This window comes from Schistocerca gregaria, chromosome 8 (genome assembly GCF_023897955.1).
Source record: "Schistocerca gregaria isolate iqSchGreg1 chromosome 8, iqSchGreg1.2, whole genome shotgun sequence".
NCBI lineage: Eukaryota > Metazoa > Arthropoda > Insecta > Orthoptera > Acrididae > Schistocerca > Schistocerca gregaria.
Window position 1 is genome coordinate 168792988 of NC_064927.1, and position 23379 is coordinate 168816366.

Consider the following 23379-nt stretch of genomic DNA (forward strand, 5'->3'; position numbering starts at 1 on the left):
TATTTCTTTTCATTTTTTGTGATGACAAACCATACACTTTATCATTACGAGGTGATTCTTGGATGAAGGAATATATACATAACATCAAATACAAAGTTTGTCCCAACATTAAGTCGTCTTTTCTGACGAATAATATTTTTTGGTAATGGTTTACCCCCTTCCAAATCTTTCTTTACTTTTTTCGCCTTTTTCCTAAAATCCACAACACCGTGTATACTTTAACAATTGTAATTTATCATGTATGTAGTTAACAATCACCCGACACAGTACATTGTAGAGACATTGTTTTGTATGACTACTCTTACCATATTTAATTCACCAACAATGTATCAAACGGTATGTTTTCCAGTCCTGTACTATGACCCAAACAGTTTTTGCTTCTGACAGCAATGTCAATCAAATAAACACACGCGTGACGACTAGTCAGTGTTGCCAAACATGCTTGCGTTGTCATAACAAAACAGTTTGGTACACCTGACGCCAAACTTCCATCGGCGTTAAAAACTTGACATGCACGTTTTCACCATAATTTGTGGTAACCAACTTGGAAATGTAAACACTGTAAAGACATCAGAAAAGAAAGCTTCTATCTGATCTCATTTTATTCTTAGAGTTAGGCAGGGTTCTGACAGGTCACAGTTGCTTAAATATAACTTTTCCTGCAGTTCAAATTTATTAGCATCCTCATATCTCATCCTATACAACTACAGAATAGAACAGATTTATTCATCTTTGAGCGTTTACATGCAATCGGTGTCATCAAAGTTAACGTACACGTATAATTATAAAACTAATTTATGTTCATACATTAGACTTTACAGGCTACATTAATATATTTTCAATAATTAACTAATTCTGGGTTTACACTAGCAAGTTGCTTGCAGAAGTTATTGCTGCAAGTTACTGCGAGCCGCTTGCAGCTGTGTTTACACAGCAGCGCAAGAATTAAGCAAGATTCTTCCGCAAGTACTTTGGCAAGAAACTTGCGTCAACAACTTGCTGATACTGTTTACATATGCTTTCAGTACCACTACGAGTGTCAGCCGAAGTATAAAATGACAAGTAGACGGGTGATATATGCTGCAGCACTTGTAATTGTAACGAAAAACGTGAAAAAGAAAAAGAGAAGTATTTGGGTTAGAGAGTGGATAATAAGAAGATCGCATAACGGTGCCTATAATAATCTTTTGCAAGGACTTAGTATCGAGAGCATGGATACTTTTAAAAACTTTTGCAGAATGTCCTCAAACGATCTGGAGTATTTGTTGACGTTAATAGCGCCCGTCATATCCGTAATGCTATTTCAGCAAAGGAACGTTTGCTAGTCACTCTACTATTTATAGATACAGGTGAGCTACGAATAAAATAAGCATTTCATCTATTTATGTGAAACATACAACCAAAAAAATTGAATTTTGAAATCTTTTCTTTGTAGGGGACTCATACAAGTCCCTAATGTACTTGTTTCATATTCCCGTCAGCACGATATTTGGAGCCACTTTTGACGTTTTGAAAAGGGAAAATTATTTGTAGGTATGCGAAAACACAACAATGAAATTAAATTTTTATTGAAATAAACTGCGTTTTGCAGAATGATATGCTTATAAAAATGTTTTTCTAATGCTCATAAAATGGAAAGTGACAAGCTTCTTAACTAGAACATGTAATAATTACACATCGTCTTTCTCTAGGTTCCAAAACCAAGAAGGTGGTGGACAGGTGGCAAAGGGGTTGTGTCTTCATCAACTTATGCAATTTCTCTGTACTTCTTTCACAGATGTGTCGAATATCGACGAGATTTCATTTAATGAGCTCATCTTCTTCACTCTATTCCGTATTTCGGGGTAGCTCTACACGGCTTCAAGAAAATGTTCTGTATCTTGCTTCATCCATTCCCGTTTCTCCTCCATTTCTGAAACTTGTTTGCATATAATACGTAAGATGTTTGCATAAAATTAAGTCACCACATTAAGTAAAATATGAGTGTTATGAAGACGAAATACCTACTGTAACTTGCGCTTCCTACTTGCAGGAAATAGAAATACATCCTAAAAGCTGCAAGTTACTTGCAGATACTTCTTGCGTGGTGCTCACACTGGTAGCGGAAAACGTGCTGCAGGTCACTTCCGCAATAAATTGGTACGGTCGCAAGTCTAACTGGCGATATGTTTACACTCGCAAATCGCGGGGCAAATTCCTCCGCGCAAGTAAGTTGCTGCTATAACTTGCTAGTGTAACCCGAGCTGTGCTCTTCGTAGGCCTGTTTCCCTTGTAATAATTTTCTGAATTGTTTTCATTTTATTATCAGTTGTGTTAATATTAGATATAACTTCTGGACTTTTTAATAACTTTTCTTAATATAGTGCAGTGGTTTCTTTAATGTTTGACTGTTTCTGCAGCATTGCTTCTTCTAGCTATAAGATACATTTCCCTTTTTTGTTTACAAGATATTTTTATCCCTTTAGTGGACGTTGGTGTTTCAGATGGTCTCTTACAACTATGTTTCACTGTTTTCTTAGGGATATCGTGAAATAGGTTAAATTTTAAATCAGCATCAAGTTCCTATTGAAAAGTATCCTAAAATCTGCAGTTGTTAAATCATTAATTGAATACATTATTTTGGGGGACTGTTTTACATTACTGTATGCCATATACTGTAATTAGCTGTGCATAATGACTAGATGGACCATTCTTAAAAGAAAAATTTTTTATTTGATTATATTTACCTTGATGTATAAAAACATTATCTACCAGTGTGCTGCATTCCTGTACAGCATAAGTAGGATAATGAATAGCTCACATAGAATTGAAAGAACCAAGTAATACTTCAAGGTCAAGGTTTCCATTGGACACTTTCCGAAAATCTACATTGAAATCCCCAAAAACAATAATTTGCTTCCCTCTGTCTATATATACACAGCTATAATTATAGAAGTACCATTATTTAGTTTAAGTTCACATGCATGTTTCTGTATATTGCTCTACACAAAATTTTTTGGTTTTAAAATTTTTCACACTATGATAAATTTCAACATTATGGCAGCTCCTATTCTCTCTGTAGTGTGTCTACTATCATGTTCTGAAAGTTTATATCCACCTACATTTTTACCTTTTCCATATCTGTGACTACATGATGTTCAGACAGGCATGTACATACATTCCACTCTCAGGTTTTAAATCTTCTAAACAAACAAGCTCATCTACTTTGCTTTTTAATCCCCTTATATACTTATGCAATATAGTAACATTACTTTTCGCTGTTATTTTATGAGAATCTTGTGAGATATTAAAATTATTTTCACTGGTTTTTATGACCCTCCTGAAAGAGCTGTTCAATTGGGGCCAATCATACTGCATGAAAGAAGGAACCAAGCCAATATTTGTAATGCTCGTTGCAGATGCTATTTTTACCAGGTCACACTCAATATTGTAGCTCTGATCCATATCAATATTGTTTCCTGCTCCACCCACTATAACAACATGACCTTGCTGTGCACATTAATCCTACATTCTCTATCATTCGACACTGGGCCTGAAAAAACTTGTGACATGGTACATTTCACCTAATTTTTTTCTGCAAGATCTCTTTCATGGTTACTACCTAACAACAGAACTGCCCTCCTACTTTTGTATGTTGAGAGTTAACTACACTTACCTTTACCTGAGCATCTTCCTTAGTTAACTGAAGTAGCAAGGTAAATCTGGTCCTTGCTACCATGTCTCTTCTTTCTTCATCCTTCTCCCCTCTTAATCTCATCAATTCCTCCCTAGCACTATCCAGTTCAGCATTAAGAGCGTTAATCTTCCTGTCCTGTTCAGCTATTATCCTATCCCTTGAACATACTCAATAATACCATGGAAGAGACTCCTTTATTTCCCCAATTCCCATGGCACTACATTCACCCGTCCCATCCAGTGTAACGATCTTCCGTAACAGCTGCAGAGAATACCAGAACTAACTTCTCTATGGCAGCTTGTGGTTGTTTACAACATTTTTACAAAATTAGCTAGACAATAACAGTAATATTCTATTAATTATAGATCATAAGAGTCACTAAAGTTATGTGTAACACTAATATATGTATATACTGTTACTAAAGTAACTTAATATCCTTAAAATAATGTTAAAACTCAAAACTTGTATACCCAAAAAATTAGGCCTAAGATTGTGTATGCACTACTTGGATTTCACAGGTTATGAAAAGAAAAAAAAAAGATAGAACCTTTAATTCCCTGAGTAGATGTGGCACAACTAAATATATGTGTAAAGAAAACAACCTAAATTCTTCACTTTATATTTATCCAAACATCTTAAATTGGTATGTAAACCTACATCTGAAGCACACAGAAACAAGCCATTAAGTTACTTTCCTGTTTTGTTTTTCGAGAAATGCTTTGGAATGAGGGACCCTTCAATAAATAATATGAAATAGGCTATAATTAACTTCCTTATGGTGTAATATTAATTTAATTGACAGTTAATGTAGAATTAATTGCTTATCTTCATGAACTCAACATTCAGACGTGTGTGGTCCATGCCAGTGGTTCACCACAACAATTGTGTGTGCATGTCTTGCGCCATGTTGACGTACTACCACCTGAAGATTAAATTGATATTTTTCTTCGAATAGACCAAACAACTGTGTCAATAAATATTACAGATTAAAACCCCATATAACATTTTTCTGTTCATAGCTGAAGGCTAATCTCAAAAATTACTGAAGATACCTTGATATAATTTTCACTAATAGGTAGACTGATTAACAAGGAAATTTTAAGTATATGATTCATTACAATTTTGCCAAACAAGTCATCAAGCCATAGATATAGTGCCACATGTCCACGCCTGGGATGGGTGGCTAATGTCTAGGAATGTAAACTTCGTACTGCCATAATACTAAGTTCCTTACAGTAATTCATGCAAGTATCTTTGGGTGCAAGTCATGTAGTAAATGTAACAGATTTTTTTGGAATTTAAATATTTTTTTGCACCAGTGGAAGTTCCCTACAGAATAATTACGAGGGTCATAAGTGAATGGACAAATACAATGTATGCATATTTTACTAATATGACCTCTACACCTGTGCAACAGGTATGCTACCGAAGAGAGTCTTGTATAGTTTGTATGAGTATCCTCAGTATGAAAACCGGGAAGTTTTACTGAATTTTTTCCAGTTTCAACATATTTAATTGGACTGAACAACATGTCTTCAACTTTTGTGTCATTTACCTGCAATTCATTTGCCTTAAACTATATACCACTTATTTTTCTATTGAGTCATTGACTTGTCCATGACTTACATTAGTCCATCTAAAACTACCATTTGCATAATTGTCCATATTTTGCAGTTGTGCTTCAGATTTGTTCAAATCTTCCTCTAAGTTGATTTCTTAGAAGATGATGGAAAATGTCTGTTTAATACATCCTGTGGCATCAAAATAGAACTGGTTATCTTTTGACAGCTTTCTTTGTTTTAATGACATATCATACTGCATTATATATGTTTGGTCAATTAAGAATACGTTAATAATCTGCTTTCCAGTTAGCTAAATTGATTTCCCATTCATGATTCATTCTTAATGTTGTGTACATTTCATTATAAGCACTACAGTTTCATGATCTACCATTGCACAAGATACTTATTTATTTGGGCTTTATATCAATTCCATAGATCTTTAGTTTTAGTAGGGGATTTCTGCTTGCAATCATTCTTGTAATTTATAGGATACGCTTCATTAAAAGTTTACATTATCACTTTTAAATATGAAGTTGCTAACCACTTTGGAATCATATTCTGCAGGATTAGTTTACTCCAATTTATTAAGGCTTCCAAAATATATATCATTTGCCATAGATAACAACATGTAAGAAAATTCACAGTTATATGTAAATTATTCTTGCACACAACATGAAGGGCACCAAATTGTGTTTGTGCAAATACATTTATTTTTTAACATAAGCACTTCATTTCACTTTAACGATGATAACAAGACACATGAGATGCTGATGATATGTGTACTCGTGAATACGATAGAATCAGATATGAATGAACAATTTTATTTCGTTTTTAAGTATCTGGAGTTCTGATATTCTATTTACTTCCTCAAATAATGCATCAAACAGAATTTTTACCTGAAAATAAGCACATTTTTACTCATGGCTTTTGCTTTTCTATATAAATATTGTCTCTGCTTGTATCTGTAGACTTGACTGTTAAACTCAGAGAATTCCTTGTGTGCATTCAGGAAAAAGGACTTTCATAAATACAGGCAAATGGCCATTATTCCAAATTGCTTGAAAAAATGATTCTCTATGTTTCGCCCCTTTCATTATTCTAGTCGCTCTATTTGAAATATATATGGGAGCTTAGCCAGACTAGTCTCACCCAAAACACTGATATATTTTCATATGCTATGAATGAATCGAAAGTAGACACATAACATTGATTCAATATCACATGAATCTATTAATGTACTTACAAGATAACAATACAGACTTATTTTTTGTTTAACAATTTTGTATGATTCTCCGATCTTAAACGTTAATTCAGTTGTATTTCTAAAAAGTTGGTATGGGCGTTAGTTCTACCTTATTGTGTTGAAGTTCTACTATTATGTTGGATCCTAGTTAGTTCGTTTTATGACTGAAGTCTATTAAAACTGTTTTTTACTGTTCATAATCATTCTTTTATTCCAAGATCATTTGCTCATGTCAGGTGTTTCTACTGTGAGACTTTCCTGTTAGTCACTTTTGTTCATTTCTTTAACAGACAGACTGGTGTCACTGGCAAATGATGATGTATCTTCTATACAACTTCTGTTGTTTGTCTTCTATGCTGCAACATCTGTAGTTCCCACCCTTTTCTAAATGATATTCACGTTGAGATGGCCAAAAATAGATAAAAAGTAATGTTCCATTCAGCTTTTGCTAGAATGCAATGTTCAATGGCTTGTATATGCTTTTAATTGTTTTAATAAAGTCTTTATTTACTTGAAATTCTCTTTCAGTGATATTCATATTCATAGCTACCGTCATCATGAGTGGTATCTATTCGTTTTGAAATTTTCAAAATGATAAACTGGAGAAATGAATTTAACCTGAAAAGCAGGCCAGCCGGGGTGGCCGTACAGATCTGGGCGTTGCAGTCTGGAGCCAGGCGACCGCTACGATGCAGTTTCAAATCCTGCCTCGGGCATGGATGTGTGTGATGTCCTTAGGTTAGTTACGTTTAATTAGTTCTAAGCTCTAGGCGACTGATGACCTCCAAAGTTAGGCCACATAGTGCTCAGAGCCATTTGAACCATTTGAACCTGAAAAACAGTCACACTTTTCTTTCACAAAATTTGGCAAGCTGTATCTTAGAAGTACTAAGAAAAGTTAACAAAACGGTGGTCAGCAATGACTTGTTTAAAATTACGAATCGATACCGTTTATAAGGAATGATATAAATTACATTTATTCAAAAACCATTGTACTGACAGCAAGAGTAACTTTAATTCAGTAACAAGACACATTTTTAAACCAACTCCATTATTATTTCAATAATAATAATTACTTACATAAAGAATGACACCCAAGAAGATATAGGGTGTAATCGGCTTCAGAGTCAGTGAGGCAGAGCTCAACATTCACAATGCTGTCGGTTTTTATAGACCAATAACAAACATCATTTGCTGTGGTTTGGTTACATGTACTTTGCTCTCTATTACCTCTTAAGATATATTACATTGATTACTGTTGTAGGATATTTATGTTACAAAATATAGCTTATGTGTGCAAAAATGAAGCTAGAGACTCTCCAGCATGCTGTTAACGAAACTCAAAGTGTATGCTGTACCAGTACAGATGGTACATGAATGAGTCATCTGCTACTCCACAAATCCCACAGCAATATTCTTTCTGAGCAGTTAATTGTGGTTAGTGACATCAAATTCCTTCAACAGAACTGACACAGGCCACAATTTAATTCATTGTTGTATACTGAATTAATAACAACTCTACAAGACAAGTCTACACAAAAGTCCAAACCCTTCATCTCAGAAGAAGAGAGGAAAAGAAGATCAGAAAGAATGAACAAACACTGGGTCCAAAGAAAAGAACAACACACAAAGAAATGATTGATCCAGCGTACCCAAAAGAGGGTGAAACAAAAGAAAAAGAAGAAGAATTAATAACCAAATTTAAAAAGTTATAGACAACTGTGTGAATTGACCTATTTAAAACCACTTTTCCATTAATCATCATACGTCTTTTGTTTTAAAGAATGGCGGCATTTAATACATAAACTTACCTATTTGTTCTTAAAAAGAAGGATCTTTGATATAGTCTGTTATTACTAACGTCAGATTAGTTATCTTTGTTGTAAATTGGGTTGACATTATTGATTTTTAGTTTTTTGGACGGCTCCTGTGCTAAATGCTGCATTAATGATATGAGACAGTCGAAAGGTATGTGTCTTTCACTGTATTTTATTAGGTTGTCTGGAATCCCATCATTCCTAAATTACTTTTTAAATATATCTATAAGTTTCATACATTTAATACACTTATGGGATGGAGAAACATCGTATTGTCATTCATAGCGTATTAACACTCACATTACAATGAGATTTAGTTTGAATCAAGCGTTTGTGGGATAACCTGACTATCAGCAGTGGGTCTTTAGCAGTATTGCCTTCACTTTTCACAATAAAGTTGACATTTCTTTTCGTTTTTATTACTTCTCAAGATGAGTTCATTTTGTAACTATGTTTCTTAATGTATGAGTGATTATCATACTTTGTATGTAGTATAATAATTTTTTTCTGCTTTAACTATTGTAAATCTTTACATATGGTTCAATGCTTCAGTTTCCCTGGCAGACTCAGTTACCTCCCTTGGATGTCTGTTACTTATCTGTTCCCTGGATTACTCATGTGTTTGATAACCCCTAAGAAAATGGCGGGGTTTTAATGCTGAGCTTTGCAGGTCTGACCTCCATCGCAGAGGTGTCAAGAGGAAGGGTGAGACATGGGTAAGAGGAGGTATGGCGGCCCCTATCCATCGAGTGACATGTCTACCGTGGCGTTGGGTAGAACTGTGGTGAAATTTCATGCCGATGTGACGTCATTAATATACCTTACACCTCACTTGATCTTCTGAACTCTGGCTTTTCTTTAGTTTGTCTTGCTGTTTGAAACATGGTCGAGTTGCAGGGTGGTGTTGCAGGGCACCATGCTTGCTATTATAAAGGAGGATTCAATATACCTGTGAGCCAAATTTCATACTTCCCTGTCGTACTAGGGGAAAATAATGAGGTTGTGAAAAAGTGACTCCTTAATCGTTTTTTGCAATGCTATTATGAATGCTTCTGCTGTCAGCATGAATTAGCCTTTTCTCTCTGTGTGTGTTTCATTGACCAATCCTTCTCAGATTAAATATTTAACATAAATATAACTTTGATTTCATTGACATATTCAAATTTGTGCCTGCTAACAATTACTTCGAATTATTGCTTCAGACCCATTTATAAAGCTGTAATGTCTTCATGTACTTTCACTGTTATATTAAAACACGAGAACAAATTGATCAATTGTTGTAGTTTGACACAGTCATTTTTAAAATTAACTTTAAAAACTCTAAGAATAGTTATACTTTTCTTCACCAGATAGAGAAGCGCTTCTATTTAGAATGAAGGCAACCGTTCAGGGTTAGCACACAGTGTATTGTGGAAGATCTTGCTTGGCAATTGAAATATTGATGTGGATCGATACAGTATCAGACATAGAATGAAATACAAAAACAAACCACATGAAACTGGATACATAAGGCAGCTTAGATTGATGTGGTTTGATTTTCATTCTATGTTTTATGATTATGTATCAAAATGCATCTGTGAATTAATTTGCGACCATGATCTTCCACAATTCATTGCATACCATTTTTTTAGGTTAAACTACTCAGTTTTGTAATCAAAATTTGTATTAACATAAAGAATCAGTCACCAATACGATTGTGTTAATAAATGTACTGTTGCATTTACATGGGAATGAAGGTATGTGCAAATATTCCCAGTTCATTGTCATACTTACACTTGGTGACTAAACTAAAGCTATAGTGACATTATACTGAAATCAAAATACCTCTGCAATATTTTCAGTCCCCTAGTGCGACAGGGATGTATGACATTTGGCTCACAAGTGCATACAACTCTTCTCTGTAATGGCAAACATGGTGCCCTGCAACATCACCCTGTGCACCTCAGCAAGTGCATACTCTCAATTACAACACATTTTAAACATGTTGCATTACTGTAAATAGTAATGTGTTACTTTAACGTTAGTCAGTGATTAAAAGGAATTACTGCAGCCTGGAATAAGATACCTATCACAATGTGTATGAACATTTTGCCACCTCACAAAGTTTTTATTTTTGTAGATGAAGGCAAAAGCCATTTTTGCCATAAAACTAACTATTCTCATACACAAACATATGACTCAAAACGTAGACCACTGAATAAACAGATGCAGAACAAGAGCAGATCCATCTACTGCTACTTATTGAAGCTCTTGTTAGGCTATACCAGAAGTACACAACACCTGTAAGCTAAAGTAGTAACTACGTGGAAATGAAGAGAGCAGTAGAACACAGGAGGACATGGAGAGAAACTTCCTGCTTCACACACAACACATGTCATGCTAGACAGCATAACAGTGATCGAGTAGGGTTGAACATAACCTGTCTTGCCTCTCTCTGAAGGGCTCATTGTAGTGCTCGTAAATGTAAACTACATCTACATCTACATGGATACTCTGTAAATCACATTTAAGTGCCTGGCAGAGGCTTCATTGAACCACCTTCACAATTCTCTATTATTCCAATCTAGTATAGCGAGCGGAAAGAATGAACACTATATCTTTCCATACGAGATCTGATTTCCCTTATTTTATCGTGGTGATCGTTCCGCCCGATGTAGGTCAGTGTCAACAAAATATTTTTGCATTCTGAGGAGAAAGTTGGTATTGGAAATTCGTGAGAAGATTCCGTCGCAACGAAAAACACCTTTCTTTTAATAATTTCCAGCCCAAACCCCATATCATTTCTGTGACATTCTGATCCATATTTCGCGATAATACAAAACGTGCTGCCTTTCCTCGAACTTTTTCGATGTATTCGATGTATTCCATCAGGTAAGGATCCCACACCATCCAGCAGTATTCTAAAAGATGACGAACAAGCGTAGTGTAGGAAGTCTCCTTAGTAGGTCTGATAAATTTTCTAGGTGTACTGCCAATAAAACGCAGCCTTTGGTTAGCCTTCCCCACAACATTTTCTATATGTTATTTCCCATTTAAGGTGTTCATAATTGTAATAGCTAGGTATTTAGTTGAATTTACGGGTTTTAAATTAGACTGATTTATCGTGTAAGTTTCTTTTTAGTACTCATGTGGATGACCACCCACTTTTCGTTATTTAAGGTCAACTGCCACCATTCACATATTTTTTTTCTAAATCGTTTTGCACCTTATTTTATATCTTCTGATGACTTTATTAGTCGATAAACGACAGCGTCATCTGCAAACAACTGAAGACAGCTGCTCAGATTGTCTCCCATCTCGTTTATATAGATAAGGAACAGCAAAGGGCCTATAACACTACCTTGGGGTACGCCTGAAATCACTTCTGTTTTACTACTAGCTGCTTGTGTGGTACAGTGTCAGAAGCCTTCCGGAAATCCAGGAATGAGGAATCGATCTGAAATCCCTTGTCAATATCACTCAGCACTGCATGTGAGTAAAGAGCTAGTTGTGTTTAACAGGAACGATGTTTTCTAAACCCTTGTGGACTGAGTGTCAATAGACCGTTTCCTTCGAGGTAATTCATAATGTGTCGAACACAATATATGTTCTAAAATACTGCTGCATATCGACGTTAACGATATGGGTCTGTAATTTAGTGGATTACTCCTACCACCTTTCTTGAATATTGGTGTCACCAATGCAACTTTCCAGTCTTTGGGTACGGATCTTTCGTCGAGCGAACGGTTTTATATCATTGTTAAGTATAGAGCTAACACATCAGCATACTCCGAAAGGAACATAATTGGAATACAGTCTGGACCAGAAGCCTTTCTTTTATTAAATAATTTGAGTTGCTTCACTACTCCGAGGATATTTACTTCTATGTTACCCATGTTGGCAGCTGTTCTCGATTCGAGTTCTGTAATATTTACTTCGTTTTCTTTTGTGAAGGCATTTCTGAAGGCTGTGTTAAGTAAATCTGCTTCGGCAGCACTGTCTTCGATAGTATCTCCATTGTTATCGTGCAGAGAATGCATTGATTGTTTCTTGCCGCTAACGTACTTCACATACGACCAGATTCTCTTTGGATTTTCTGCCAGGTTTCGAGACTAAGTTTCGTTGTGGAAACTGTTGTAGGCATCTCGCATGGAACTCCACATAAAGTTTCGAGCTTCTGTAAAGGATCGCCAACTTGGGGATCTGGCATCTGTTTAAATTTGGCAAGTTTGTTTCGTTGTTTCTGCAACAGTGTTCTAACCGGTTTTGTGTACCAAGCAGGGTCAGCTCCGTCGTTTGTTAGTTTATTTGGTATAAACTTCTCAGTTGCTGCCGATACTATTTCTTTGAATTTAAGCCACATCTGGTCAGTAGTGGGACAACCTTCGTGTTACGACGCGCTGCATTGTTGCCAAATTTATTAAAGATAGCGGCGCTGACGTCATCCAAAATGGCGTCATGTAGACTTGGCAACAGCAAATTACCTCATCCAAGATGGCGGCTTTTCGCGGGAAAATAGGTCATCTGGGCTATGTCCACCAACCTAAGCCTCCAGAAAATATGGCGGGAAGTTTGAATTTTTGCAGGAAAATAGGTCAGTTGTGCTATGTCCACTAACTTAAGTCTCCAGAAGAAATCGGCTCCAAATTCAAATTCCAACAAGGTAATACATGCAAAACCTTACTTTTCTTTATTATTATTCATTATCACTTATTATTATTGGCCTACCACCACTAGAAAATGCGTTCTAAATTCAATTTACAGCACGATAACGGCTGCAAAACCGTACTAGTCTTTATCCCTCCATTACACGCACTACGGACTGTGAGTCTGCAGTTTTATCTTTCCATCGACAATCACTTATAAATTCAAGATTTCCATTAGCGACTTTTTCTACCTTCCGCTCCTTCTGTACCAGATTATGGCAACAATTTAAGTTAGTCATTATTGCCAGAAGCAATAGTCGTGTGAGGTGCGGACTGTCAGTCCGTGTGTGTGCATTCGTGTGGTGTGGTTCTATCATCAGTTCTTTTACGATGTATTTCAGGTAAGGAGGTTTCTTCCTTTATAATAACATAGACAGTTACATTTAGAAACTTTTTTATGTATTTATTATCCAAACTGTCATACAATTATGAGCTGTTTCATTGACCAACACCAACTAGTGAAATAAATTATACACTTTTTTTTTCAGAAGAACGGTGAATGACGATCAGGTTTTGCAGTGGTTCGACGAAGAGCTTGGTAATGAAGAATGTAATGATCTGGAGTCAATATTCGAAAGTGATCACTATTCAGATAGTGAACAGTCGCTGGACGAAAGTGATTCCATCGAAAAATTTTACTTGAATTTTGGGAAAGACGGTATGCAACGGAGCCATCGATCTCTAATCCAAAACAGGAGAGTAGGAAGACCTCAACATATTATTGTCCAGCATTTACTGGGAGTCATAGGCAAAGCAAAAAATGCCAAGTGTCCAATTGATTGTTTACAACTTTTCTTCACAGATGACATTTTAGAAGAAATTGTTCGCTGCACTAATATTTACATTGCTACCATCCATTCTAAATATTCCAGAGAAAGAGATGCTGCAGACACCAACATTACAGAAATCAAAGCTTGTTTAGGACTCCTTTTCTTGGTGGGCATGCTACAGTCATCACACACAAATTTAATAGATCTCTGGGCTGCAGATGGTGTTGGAGTGGAGCACTTCAGACTTTCAATGGTCATAAACCGTTTCTGTTTCTTGCTGACATGTCTGAGATTTGATGATGTCAGAAAAAGAGCTCATCGGAAGCAAACAGACAAATTAGATGCTGTCCGATTCTTGATAGATCAGCTCAATGAAAACTGCAAGAAACATTGTAGTTTATCAGAACTAGTTACAGTAGATGAAATGCTGAATGCATTCAGGGACAGATGTGGATTTATACAATACATTCCATCAAAACCGGCAAAATATGGTGTAAAAATGTTTGCGCATACAGATACAAGGATGTCCTATACCAGCCATTTATAAATATATTGTGGAAAGCAAGTGGATATGCCTTATCTCTGTGATAACAAACCTCATGCTATTATCAAAAGAATGGTGAAATGCATATCCAAATCTGGCAGAAATGTAACATGTGATAACTGGTTCACATCAATTCCACTTGCAGTTGACTTGTTGGAAAATGACAAGCTGACAATGGTTGGAAAAATCCAAAAAAATAAACGTGAAATTCCTCCATTTATGACAGTAGCAAAAGATCGTCCTCTGGAATCCAGCATTTTTGCATTTAGGAAAAATATGACACTGGTTTCATATAAACCTAAGAAAGACAACGTTGTTCTAGTACTATCTAGTTTACATGATGATGACAGTCTTGATAGTGATTCGGAAAAGTGCAAGCCAGAAATAATAACATTTTACAGCGAGACTAAATCTGGTGTGGAAAAAGTTGATGAGATGAAATGTACATACTCTGTGACAAGAATTACCAGAAGATGGTCACTTATAATTATTTCCTCTCTTCTAAATATTGCTGGAATGAATGGATACATAATTTACAAGAGCAATTCAGATTCAACAATTCCCAGAAAAGACTGTCTAAAAGTTCTTGTCAAAGAACTCTTCCATGATTAAATGACAATGAAGGTCAATCATCTAAGTACACTGGTGAACATCAAGAATCGTATCAAAGAAATTTTGGGATTACTTACTTCTGAAGCTCTTCCTAGGCCTCCACAAACAACAGCTTGAGGAAGATGCAACTTCTGTGATAGGAAAAAAAACAGACCGACTAGGTTTTCCTGCAATGTGTGCAATAAATTTGTATACCTGGAACATGTCGGTGCATATCCGTGCAATGAGTGCAGTGAAAATTGCAACTACCATGAGTGATTTACTCGAACTGGCAGTGAGGCTGTAAACGATAGTTTTCTGAAAAGGTTTCCGAACTAATTTACTTAAGGTAAGTGCTGGTTAATATTCATTTGGAAAAACAGTGAAAAAACATAATGAACATAAATTTCAACAAGTACAATAAATGTTCTTATTGGTTTACAGGTAAATTATGAGTTAAAATATTTTATGTACACTACTGATGCTGAAATACATTGTTTACGAATTCATTGTTTTATTTATGTTATCCAGATCCGAATTTATTATATTTTCCAACTGTAATGTCAAAATTGTTCATGAAAATGGTATAAAACGTAATGCAGACTCTCAGTCCACGTGCATGTAGTGGAGGTAAAAAAATCGAGCGTGTAGCGGAAGGTTATTATTATTTATTATTATTCATTATCATTCATCATTTATTATTATTTTTGGCCTATTGCGCCAAATTCTAGTTCAAACACAATAATGTCTCGAAAACTGTACTTCTATTTATTGTTATCATTTATTATTTATTCAAGATGTCCGATTTCGGTCGGAAGAAAGCCATTTGCGTTACATCCATGACAAAAAATCTGTCACAAGTTCAAATTCCAACACCGTAATCTACCACATGTACGAAATAGCCCACATCCTACGAACTTTCGGGTTTATTTATCCTTCCATTGCTAAGCTATGAAAATCGCGTCAAATAATAAAGTGCACTTATAGTAACCTACCGACCCCACCGACCACTTGGCGCCAAAGTTGTTTTGCTGGACACGTTCAAACGTGTCGATGCCGACCGTTCACCATCCACCATGTGTCTTTGTGCAACTGAGAACGCCATACTACACTTTTGGCGCCAAAGTTTGCTCGACAGTGGAATCCGCCATGACTGTATAACAGCACGTTTGGTCGAACGAGAACAGTCGCTAAGTTAATTGACTCTCTCTCGTGTGCGCGTTATAGCCGGACACTCGCCGCGCCGCCGCCCCGCTGACGTCCGACAGCTTACAACACGCACTCTCGATCGCCCCCTCTGTACACGCGATGGACATAGTCTTCTGTAAATATGCTAACTCCCACATAGCTCATATAACCTATCAATTAATTAAGTACTTAATTCCATTTCAATTTTAATTATATTAAATAATTCAAATTACAATTTCATATACGTATGCAAAGATGTTCAATTACCTACTTTCAACTACTTTTCGAGGACCAGACCGCCACCTCTTCCTAGGAACCCTCGCCGAGTTTGAATTCTGTCAGTAAAGAAATGTCACTTGCGCTTTCGCTACCAACCTAAGAAAATTGCACGTAAAGACAGGGCACTTGTAGTAACCTCATCCACCCAACCGCCACTGTCTTCCTAGGATCAGGCGCCAAGTGTGAAATCTGCCAGTCAACAAATCTTACTTCCGTCTTCGCTACCAATGTAAGAAAACTGCTGAAAACGAAGTCAACCACCACCACCACTTCCTAGTGGGCGGTTGGTAAAACGACTCAGCCCGCACTAGGCTGATGGAAGGAGGAAGGAGTGTACATTATTTATTTGGGAGCAATTTATTTAGGGATGGCGTATATGTATCACAGAACACACCCTCGCACATGCCCCCCACAGCATACAGATTCTGCAAACTACTCCTACATAACTCATGTATAATGCTCTACACACACGCTTGCTAATTGTAAATCGTCAAAAAAATCACTGCACAGCCTACAGACATGTGAATCACAGCTAAATAATTCAAAACATTCACGCTCATAGAACTGAACAGCTCTTAATTTCTCTAATTAATAATCCATCTAAAATACCCTGCTCCCTAATCGTCAACTTTTCAAAATCATACATCTGTCTTTATTTAAAAAACTAGAGATAGACAGCACCACCAGCCTATGTAGTCGCCACTCAATCCACGGTCCATCTGACTTAGTACACAGGACCCCCCCCCCCCCCCACCCTGACATCAGAATATGTCAATAGTTTCACATATCTTTTTGAAACTTTTGCTTCTCATAGGTTTCGATATGTAAGGTTGACCTAAGGCAGGTTCTGAACTCCAGTACTGCACTACACTTGGCAACACAACCACACCCATCAGGATATTCATTCCAATCCAGACCTCTAACTCCTCTACAGAAAAATTTCTCCAGTTTATTGTTGACTCACTCACGGTCTGACCACATTGCCGTTTTTGCGCAAAAACCCTTCAGACTGCGCATGTTCTGCTCGGGGAAGAAAGGAAGGACTGCATGCTATTTATTTCGAGCCCTTTTATTTAGTCATGAAGTATATTTGCCACAAACCACCCGCACTGATCTGACTGTGGTTATCTGACACAGGCCACAAATACGTATACAATTCCTTATATCACAACACAATAGCAAACTGCTCTTAAATAATGCAGTACGCAATATCCGCAGACGAGCTCTGTACTCTTAAACTCACCTAATAACGCACAGCACAGTGCACAGACATGCTCGCAAAATAGTGTAACAGACGCGCCCAAACACCCTCACCCAATACCCCGCCCCCCAGCTGCCAAACCGACCAAAAGTCTCTGCTCGGCCTACACCAAACATAACCTCCTCACAGTCGCATTCCTGCCTAACACGGGAGAAATTCATATCACCTATGCGCCTTAGATTACGCTCCAAGGCAGGGGGGATTCCAGAGCCTCCACCCAAGTTCAGCTTCCGCGCCCTTGTGACAGACAACCAGAAACGGCACTCTCATCTGACACATGTGAAAGCTGCTTTGTTATTCTCATGTACACCGCCAGCGTCTCAGGTCTCGTGTCAGAATAACCCATAGCTCGCTTACACACACGATTAACGCCGCCGCGAAAACACTTACTACTCGCCTGCAACCGAGATAGTGGCGGAAAACCAATCACTCTGATCTGTGCTGCAGGGGAGTGTAATGATTGACAGCACTCTATTTATTTTTTCAAACAATTTATTTAACCACACACTATATCTATCACACTATCACAAAACACCCACCCAGATGTGGCCTGGACCGTGTTGCACGGCCTACAGACACGCACCCAACTCATAATTTCAGTACTGACAATAACAAACTGCTGCTAAATAATTCTTCACACTGATGTGTAGATACTCTCAGTACTAGTAAACTTTCCAAATAACGCATAGCAGAGCCTGCAGATCCGCTCGCAAAATAACTCAGGAGACGTGTGCAACCTGTTCACAGGATTGTGAAGTCACGTATCCGTCTGATGACAGACTGCCCACAGCCTCTGCTCGGCTTCCGCAAGCGTGAGTTGGCGCGGTCGACGCGCTGTCAAAGCACCCACAGACGTATGTCCAGGACTGCAATCCGTCACAACCTCAAGCCGCGACCCACAGACGCAGGTGAAAATCAACTTTATATCAACGCAGCATAATTCCAAAGAACAGCCTCCATACGCTAGACACATCATAGCAACAGCACATGTCTTTACCTCCTATGACGCACTGAGCATTGTTCCTGACACGACATTACACGGCCCTTTAACTAAACATAACTACACATCCCTGCTCTCGCCTCGTCGCGTGACCAACCATCTAACACCTTCTCAATATTATTCTTACTGTACAACATTTTTTAAAATAAGATCTAATTTATTCCTCCCACCGCACCTAACATCAGACCCGTCCCACTGTCAACATACGCAAACGTCCTCAACCCGATCTAGACGCTTATATATCACCCCGAAAACCATGTCCATCGATCAATTTACCATTCTCATCCCCTCTTTTCGAATTACAAACTTAGCCTCTATCTAAACACCGATCAACTAATCTTTCTCCCACTTTCAACAGTAAAATTAATTTTACACACACCCCGAAACACCAAACGCAATTTAAGAGTCAAACAATTATACAGACCATCAAGCACAAACCACACTCACACGAATATTCAAAACCTGGCCCATATTTACCACCTCCAACTTGATTTAAATGTTATTACCACTGCTGCAACATTCTGGCAGCGCACGATTTAGACCATTTTTCTGCTGTTGTCACTACCAGTTGAATATCACTATCTATATCCAATTATCTATGTCCTCAAGCTGCACCCTCTCACGATAGCATACAAACTCATCTTCTCTAGTCATTATACAACTTTTATCAGCGACACACCTCAGTCGCTATCCCCAATAATGAATACCTGACCAGTGTGCGTAAGGGCTGTGGAGACATCGCCGATGCAGGTTTTTGTACTGTTATCATCATCACATTTCATTGAACAACAAGGAAAAACGCGAATTCGCTCCTCCTCGATGTTCTAATGTCTCACTCCTTCCATCATGCATTACACTTCATTCAACATACACATTGATTCGCACCACCGTTTAGAGACTCTTATATCTGAACACATGGCATCATTCAACAACTATCACTTGCTCTTATCTAATAACTTATCCATCAGGTCTGGGGGAAAGGTCACACCTTTCTTTCTTTCTTTCTTTCTTTCAGCAGGAGACAGATATTTTTTACAGTGGTAGCTAAATTGCGCCATCAACTTAACATCACCAATCGCGAAACATATCTTCAAATACATAAACACACTTACTCAATTACATAGTGTTCCCACTGAGGACATGACCTTCAATATTACAGTTCTTAATCCAATAACCACCAAAACACTACTAAATGCTCAAACTAACCCCATTGCACCTTACAATGCAAACGTCCACATACCACTGGCGGCATGTCAAAGCCACATACCTGTCCATCTAAACAGCCGTCCACGCATCTCCAGGACCAGCATGCTGAAGTGGGCTCTCTCTATACCTGGTCTCCAGCTATTGTCTAATGACATACAGTGCACAAATGGATTCCTGAAAAGCGCAGATCTCTATTTCCCCCTGCATCTCCAACTATACATGTAAACAGAGTCTCCCCCAGCCAGCACATCCGACGTCATTCACCCTTCGCTGACAATTTTCACTCACAAATCTTAAACACTCGCATATATAAAAGCATATTCACTCATGCCAAAACTGACTTAATAATAAAAAAGCATTCTCCCTTTCTAAGCATAGATGAGTATGCATTTATCTTCAGCCATCTGATCTCTGCAATTTAAGTTGGAGAAAGACATATCCATTACCTTCTGCAGCCTGTCTAGAAACAGAACGACCTCAGTTACTGCAACAGGACCTTGTTTTGACCATTCGCCGGAAATGCGCGCAATGCTGTATGTGCCAAACTAGGTACAAGTACAACAGATCCCCATCACCCTATCATCCTTATTCTCTACCATCAAACACTGAAAAAAATTACCAGCTATAGAAGCTCATCATGTTTACAAGTCACGAAGGCACCAATGTGATCCATCTCCAGTGTGGACAAACGGAATTCACAATACTCTCCCCGAATAACTCAAGAGTGCAACCATACAAGAATTCCTAACAGCTCACCAGTCTGACACCTCAAACTGCAGCTGCCTATATGAATATATATACACTCCTGGAAATGGAAAAAAGAACACATTGACACCGGTGTGTCAGACCCACCATACTTGCTCCGGACACTGCGAGAGGGCTGTACAAGCAATGATCACACGCACGGCACAGCGGACACACCAGGAACCGCGGTGTTGGCCGTCGAATGGCGCTAGCTGCGCAACATTTGTGCACCGCCGCCGTCAGTGTCAGCCAGTTTGCCGTGGCATACGGAGCTCCATCGCAGTCTTTAACACTGGTAGCATGCCGCGACAGCGTGGACGTGAACCGTATGTGCAGTTGACGGACTTTCAGCGAGGGCTTATAGTGGGCATGCGGGAGGCCGGGTGGACGTACCGCCGAATTGCTCAACACGTGGGGCGTGAGGTCTCCACAGTACATCGATGTTGTCGCCAGTGGTCGGCGGAAAATGCACGTGCCCGTCGACCTGGGACCGGACCGTAGCGACGCACGGATGCCCGCCAAGACCGTAGGTTCCTACGCAGTGCCGTAGGGGACCGCACCGCCACTTCCCAGCAAATTAGGGACACTGTTGCTCCTGGGGTATCGGCGAGGACCATTCGCAACCGTCTCCATGAAGCTGGGCTACGGTCCCGCACACCATTAGGCCGTCTTCCGCTCACGCCCCAACATCGTGCAGCCCACCTCCAGCGGTGTCGCGACAGGCGTGAATGGAGGGGCGAATGGAGACATGTCGTCTTCAGGGGCTCGTTTCCCCTATCGGACTGCCAGGTGCACTAGACCGAAGATGGAACACCCAGAAGTGGGACTGGTGGGCGCGGACCGCAGAGGGAACATCCAGAGCTGCAGCGCACAAAAAAAGTAGCGGCAACGCCCCAACAGATCGTGGTGAGCGGGCGCGGACCGCAGGCGGAACGCTTGGTACCCCAGACCGTAGATGAAACCCCCAGGAGCGGGTTAGGTGGGCGCGGACCGCAGAGTGAACACCTAGAACCGCAGCGGACGGAAAACGGAGCAGCAACGCTCCAGCAGGTCGCAGGGAATGGGCGCGGACCACAGAGGAAGCACCTGCAGCTGTTGGTGGGAAGGCCATAGGCATAAATACTGGACCAGGTCCACTCGAGGAGCAGTCTCAGGTCGCACCTGATGAAGGTTACGAGCTACGTGACCGAAATATCGTGCAAGTACGACGCTGATATCCGGCAGAACACCCGACAACCCAAGATGTCAAGTATATCCTCATTTTCACTGCATTTCGTTGTATATTACGTTAGTTTATACATAAGCGCTAATCAGTTTTCGCCTTCCTTTCAATTTATGTCAGATCCATCCATGCGACTGTGACATAACCTATCGTTCTGTGTTCTAAAATTGCTTGTAAATGTACCCCAGGCGTATCCAGCCACCTTCACATTCGGAGACCACATTCTCTGTTTTCTGTATGTCTTTGTACATGCACACGTGGCAAAATGTTGGGGTAATGGTAAAAAAACTAAATGCAAGTTGGAGGTGGTAAATATGGACCAGGCTTTGAATATTGGTGTGAGTGTGTTATGTGCTTGATGGTCTGTATTAAAGTTTGACTCTTTAATTGCGTTTGGTATTTCGGGATGTGTGTAAAATTAATTTTATTATTGAAAGTGCGAGAAAGATTAGTTGATCGGTGTTTAGATAGAGGCTAAATTTGTAATTCGAAAAGAGGGGATGAGAATGGTAAATTGATTTGATGGACATGGTTTGTGGGGTGATATATAAGCGTCAAGATCGGATTGAGGACGTTCGCGTATGTTAACGGTGGGATGGGTCTGATGTTAGGTGCGATGGGAGGAGTAAATTAGATCTTATTTTAAAAAATGTTGTATCATAAGAATAATATAGAGAAGGTTTTAGTTGGCTGGTCACGCGACGAGGCGAGAGCAGGGATGCGTAGTTATGTTTAGTTAAAGGGCCGTGAAATGTCGTGTCAGGAACAATGTGCAGTGTGTCATAGGAGGTAAAGACATGTACTGCTCCTATGATGTGTCTAGCGTATGGAGGCTGTTCTTTGGAATTATGCTGCGTTGATATAAAGTTGACTTTCACCTGTGTTCGGTGGTCGCGCCTCGGGGTTGTGACGAATTGCAGTCCTGGACATACGTCTGTGGGTCCTTTGACAGCTCGTCGACCGCGCCAACTCACGCTTGCGGAAGCCGAGCAGGGGCTGTGGGCCGTCTGTAATCAGACGGATGCGTGACTTCTCAATCCTGTGAACAGGTTGCTGTGGGGAGTACCTGCACACGTCTGCTGAGTTATTTTGCGAGCGGATCTGCAGGCTCTGCTATGCGTTATTTGGAAAGTTTACTAGTACTGAGAGTATCTACACATCAGCGCGAAGAGTTATTTAGTAGTAGTTTGTTATTGTGTGTACTGAAATTATGAGTTCGGTGCGTGTCTGTAGGCTGTGCAACATGGTCTGGGGCACATCTGGGTGGGTGTTTTGTGATAGCGTGATAGATACAGTAAGTGGTTAAATAAATTGTTTGAAAAAATAGAGTGCTGTCAATCATTACATGAACCTGCAGCACAGATCGCCATCTCGGTTGCAGGCGAATAGTAAGTGTTTTCGTGGCGACGTTAATCGTGTGTGTAAACGAGCTATGGGCTATTCTGACAATAGACGTGAAGGCAGGTCCAGACCTGAGACGCTGGCGGTATACATGAGAAGAACAAAGCGGCTTTCACATGTGTCAGAGGAGAGCGCCCTTTCCCTTTCTGGTCGGCTGTCACGACCGAGCTGAAGCTGAACTTGGGTGGAT

General features: G+C 39.1%; 2 protein-coding genes across 3 annotated transcripts in view; one reads left to right on the forward strand and one right to left on the reverse strand.

Moving 5' to 3' along the window:
* The window catches only part of LOC126284873 (WASH complex subunit 2), a 204574-nt gene extending 203876 nt beyond the window's left edge, over positions 1-698 (reverse strand). Inside the window, exon 1 of one of the 2 annotated variants that reach the window (XM_049984113.1) lies at positions 306-698. In XM_049984113.1, coding sequence (XP_049840070.1) covers positions 306-308 — 3 coding nt within the window. In that variant the 5' untranslated portion in view covers positions 309-698. The remainder of the gene's footprint in view (positions 1-305) is intronic. The other variant, XM_049984112.1, reaches the window with a different exon arrangement.
* Positions 699-14324: 13626 nt separating this feature from the next.
* Positions 14325-14909, forward strand: LOC126285099 (uncharacterized). Its single transcript, XM_049984424.1, has one exon. The coding sequence runs from the start codon at positions 14325-14327 to the stop codon at positions 14907-14909; it is 585 nt and encodes a 194-aa protein (XP_049840381.1).
* Positions 14910-23379: the final 8470 nt, after the last annotated feature.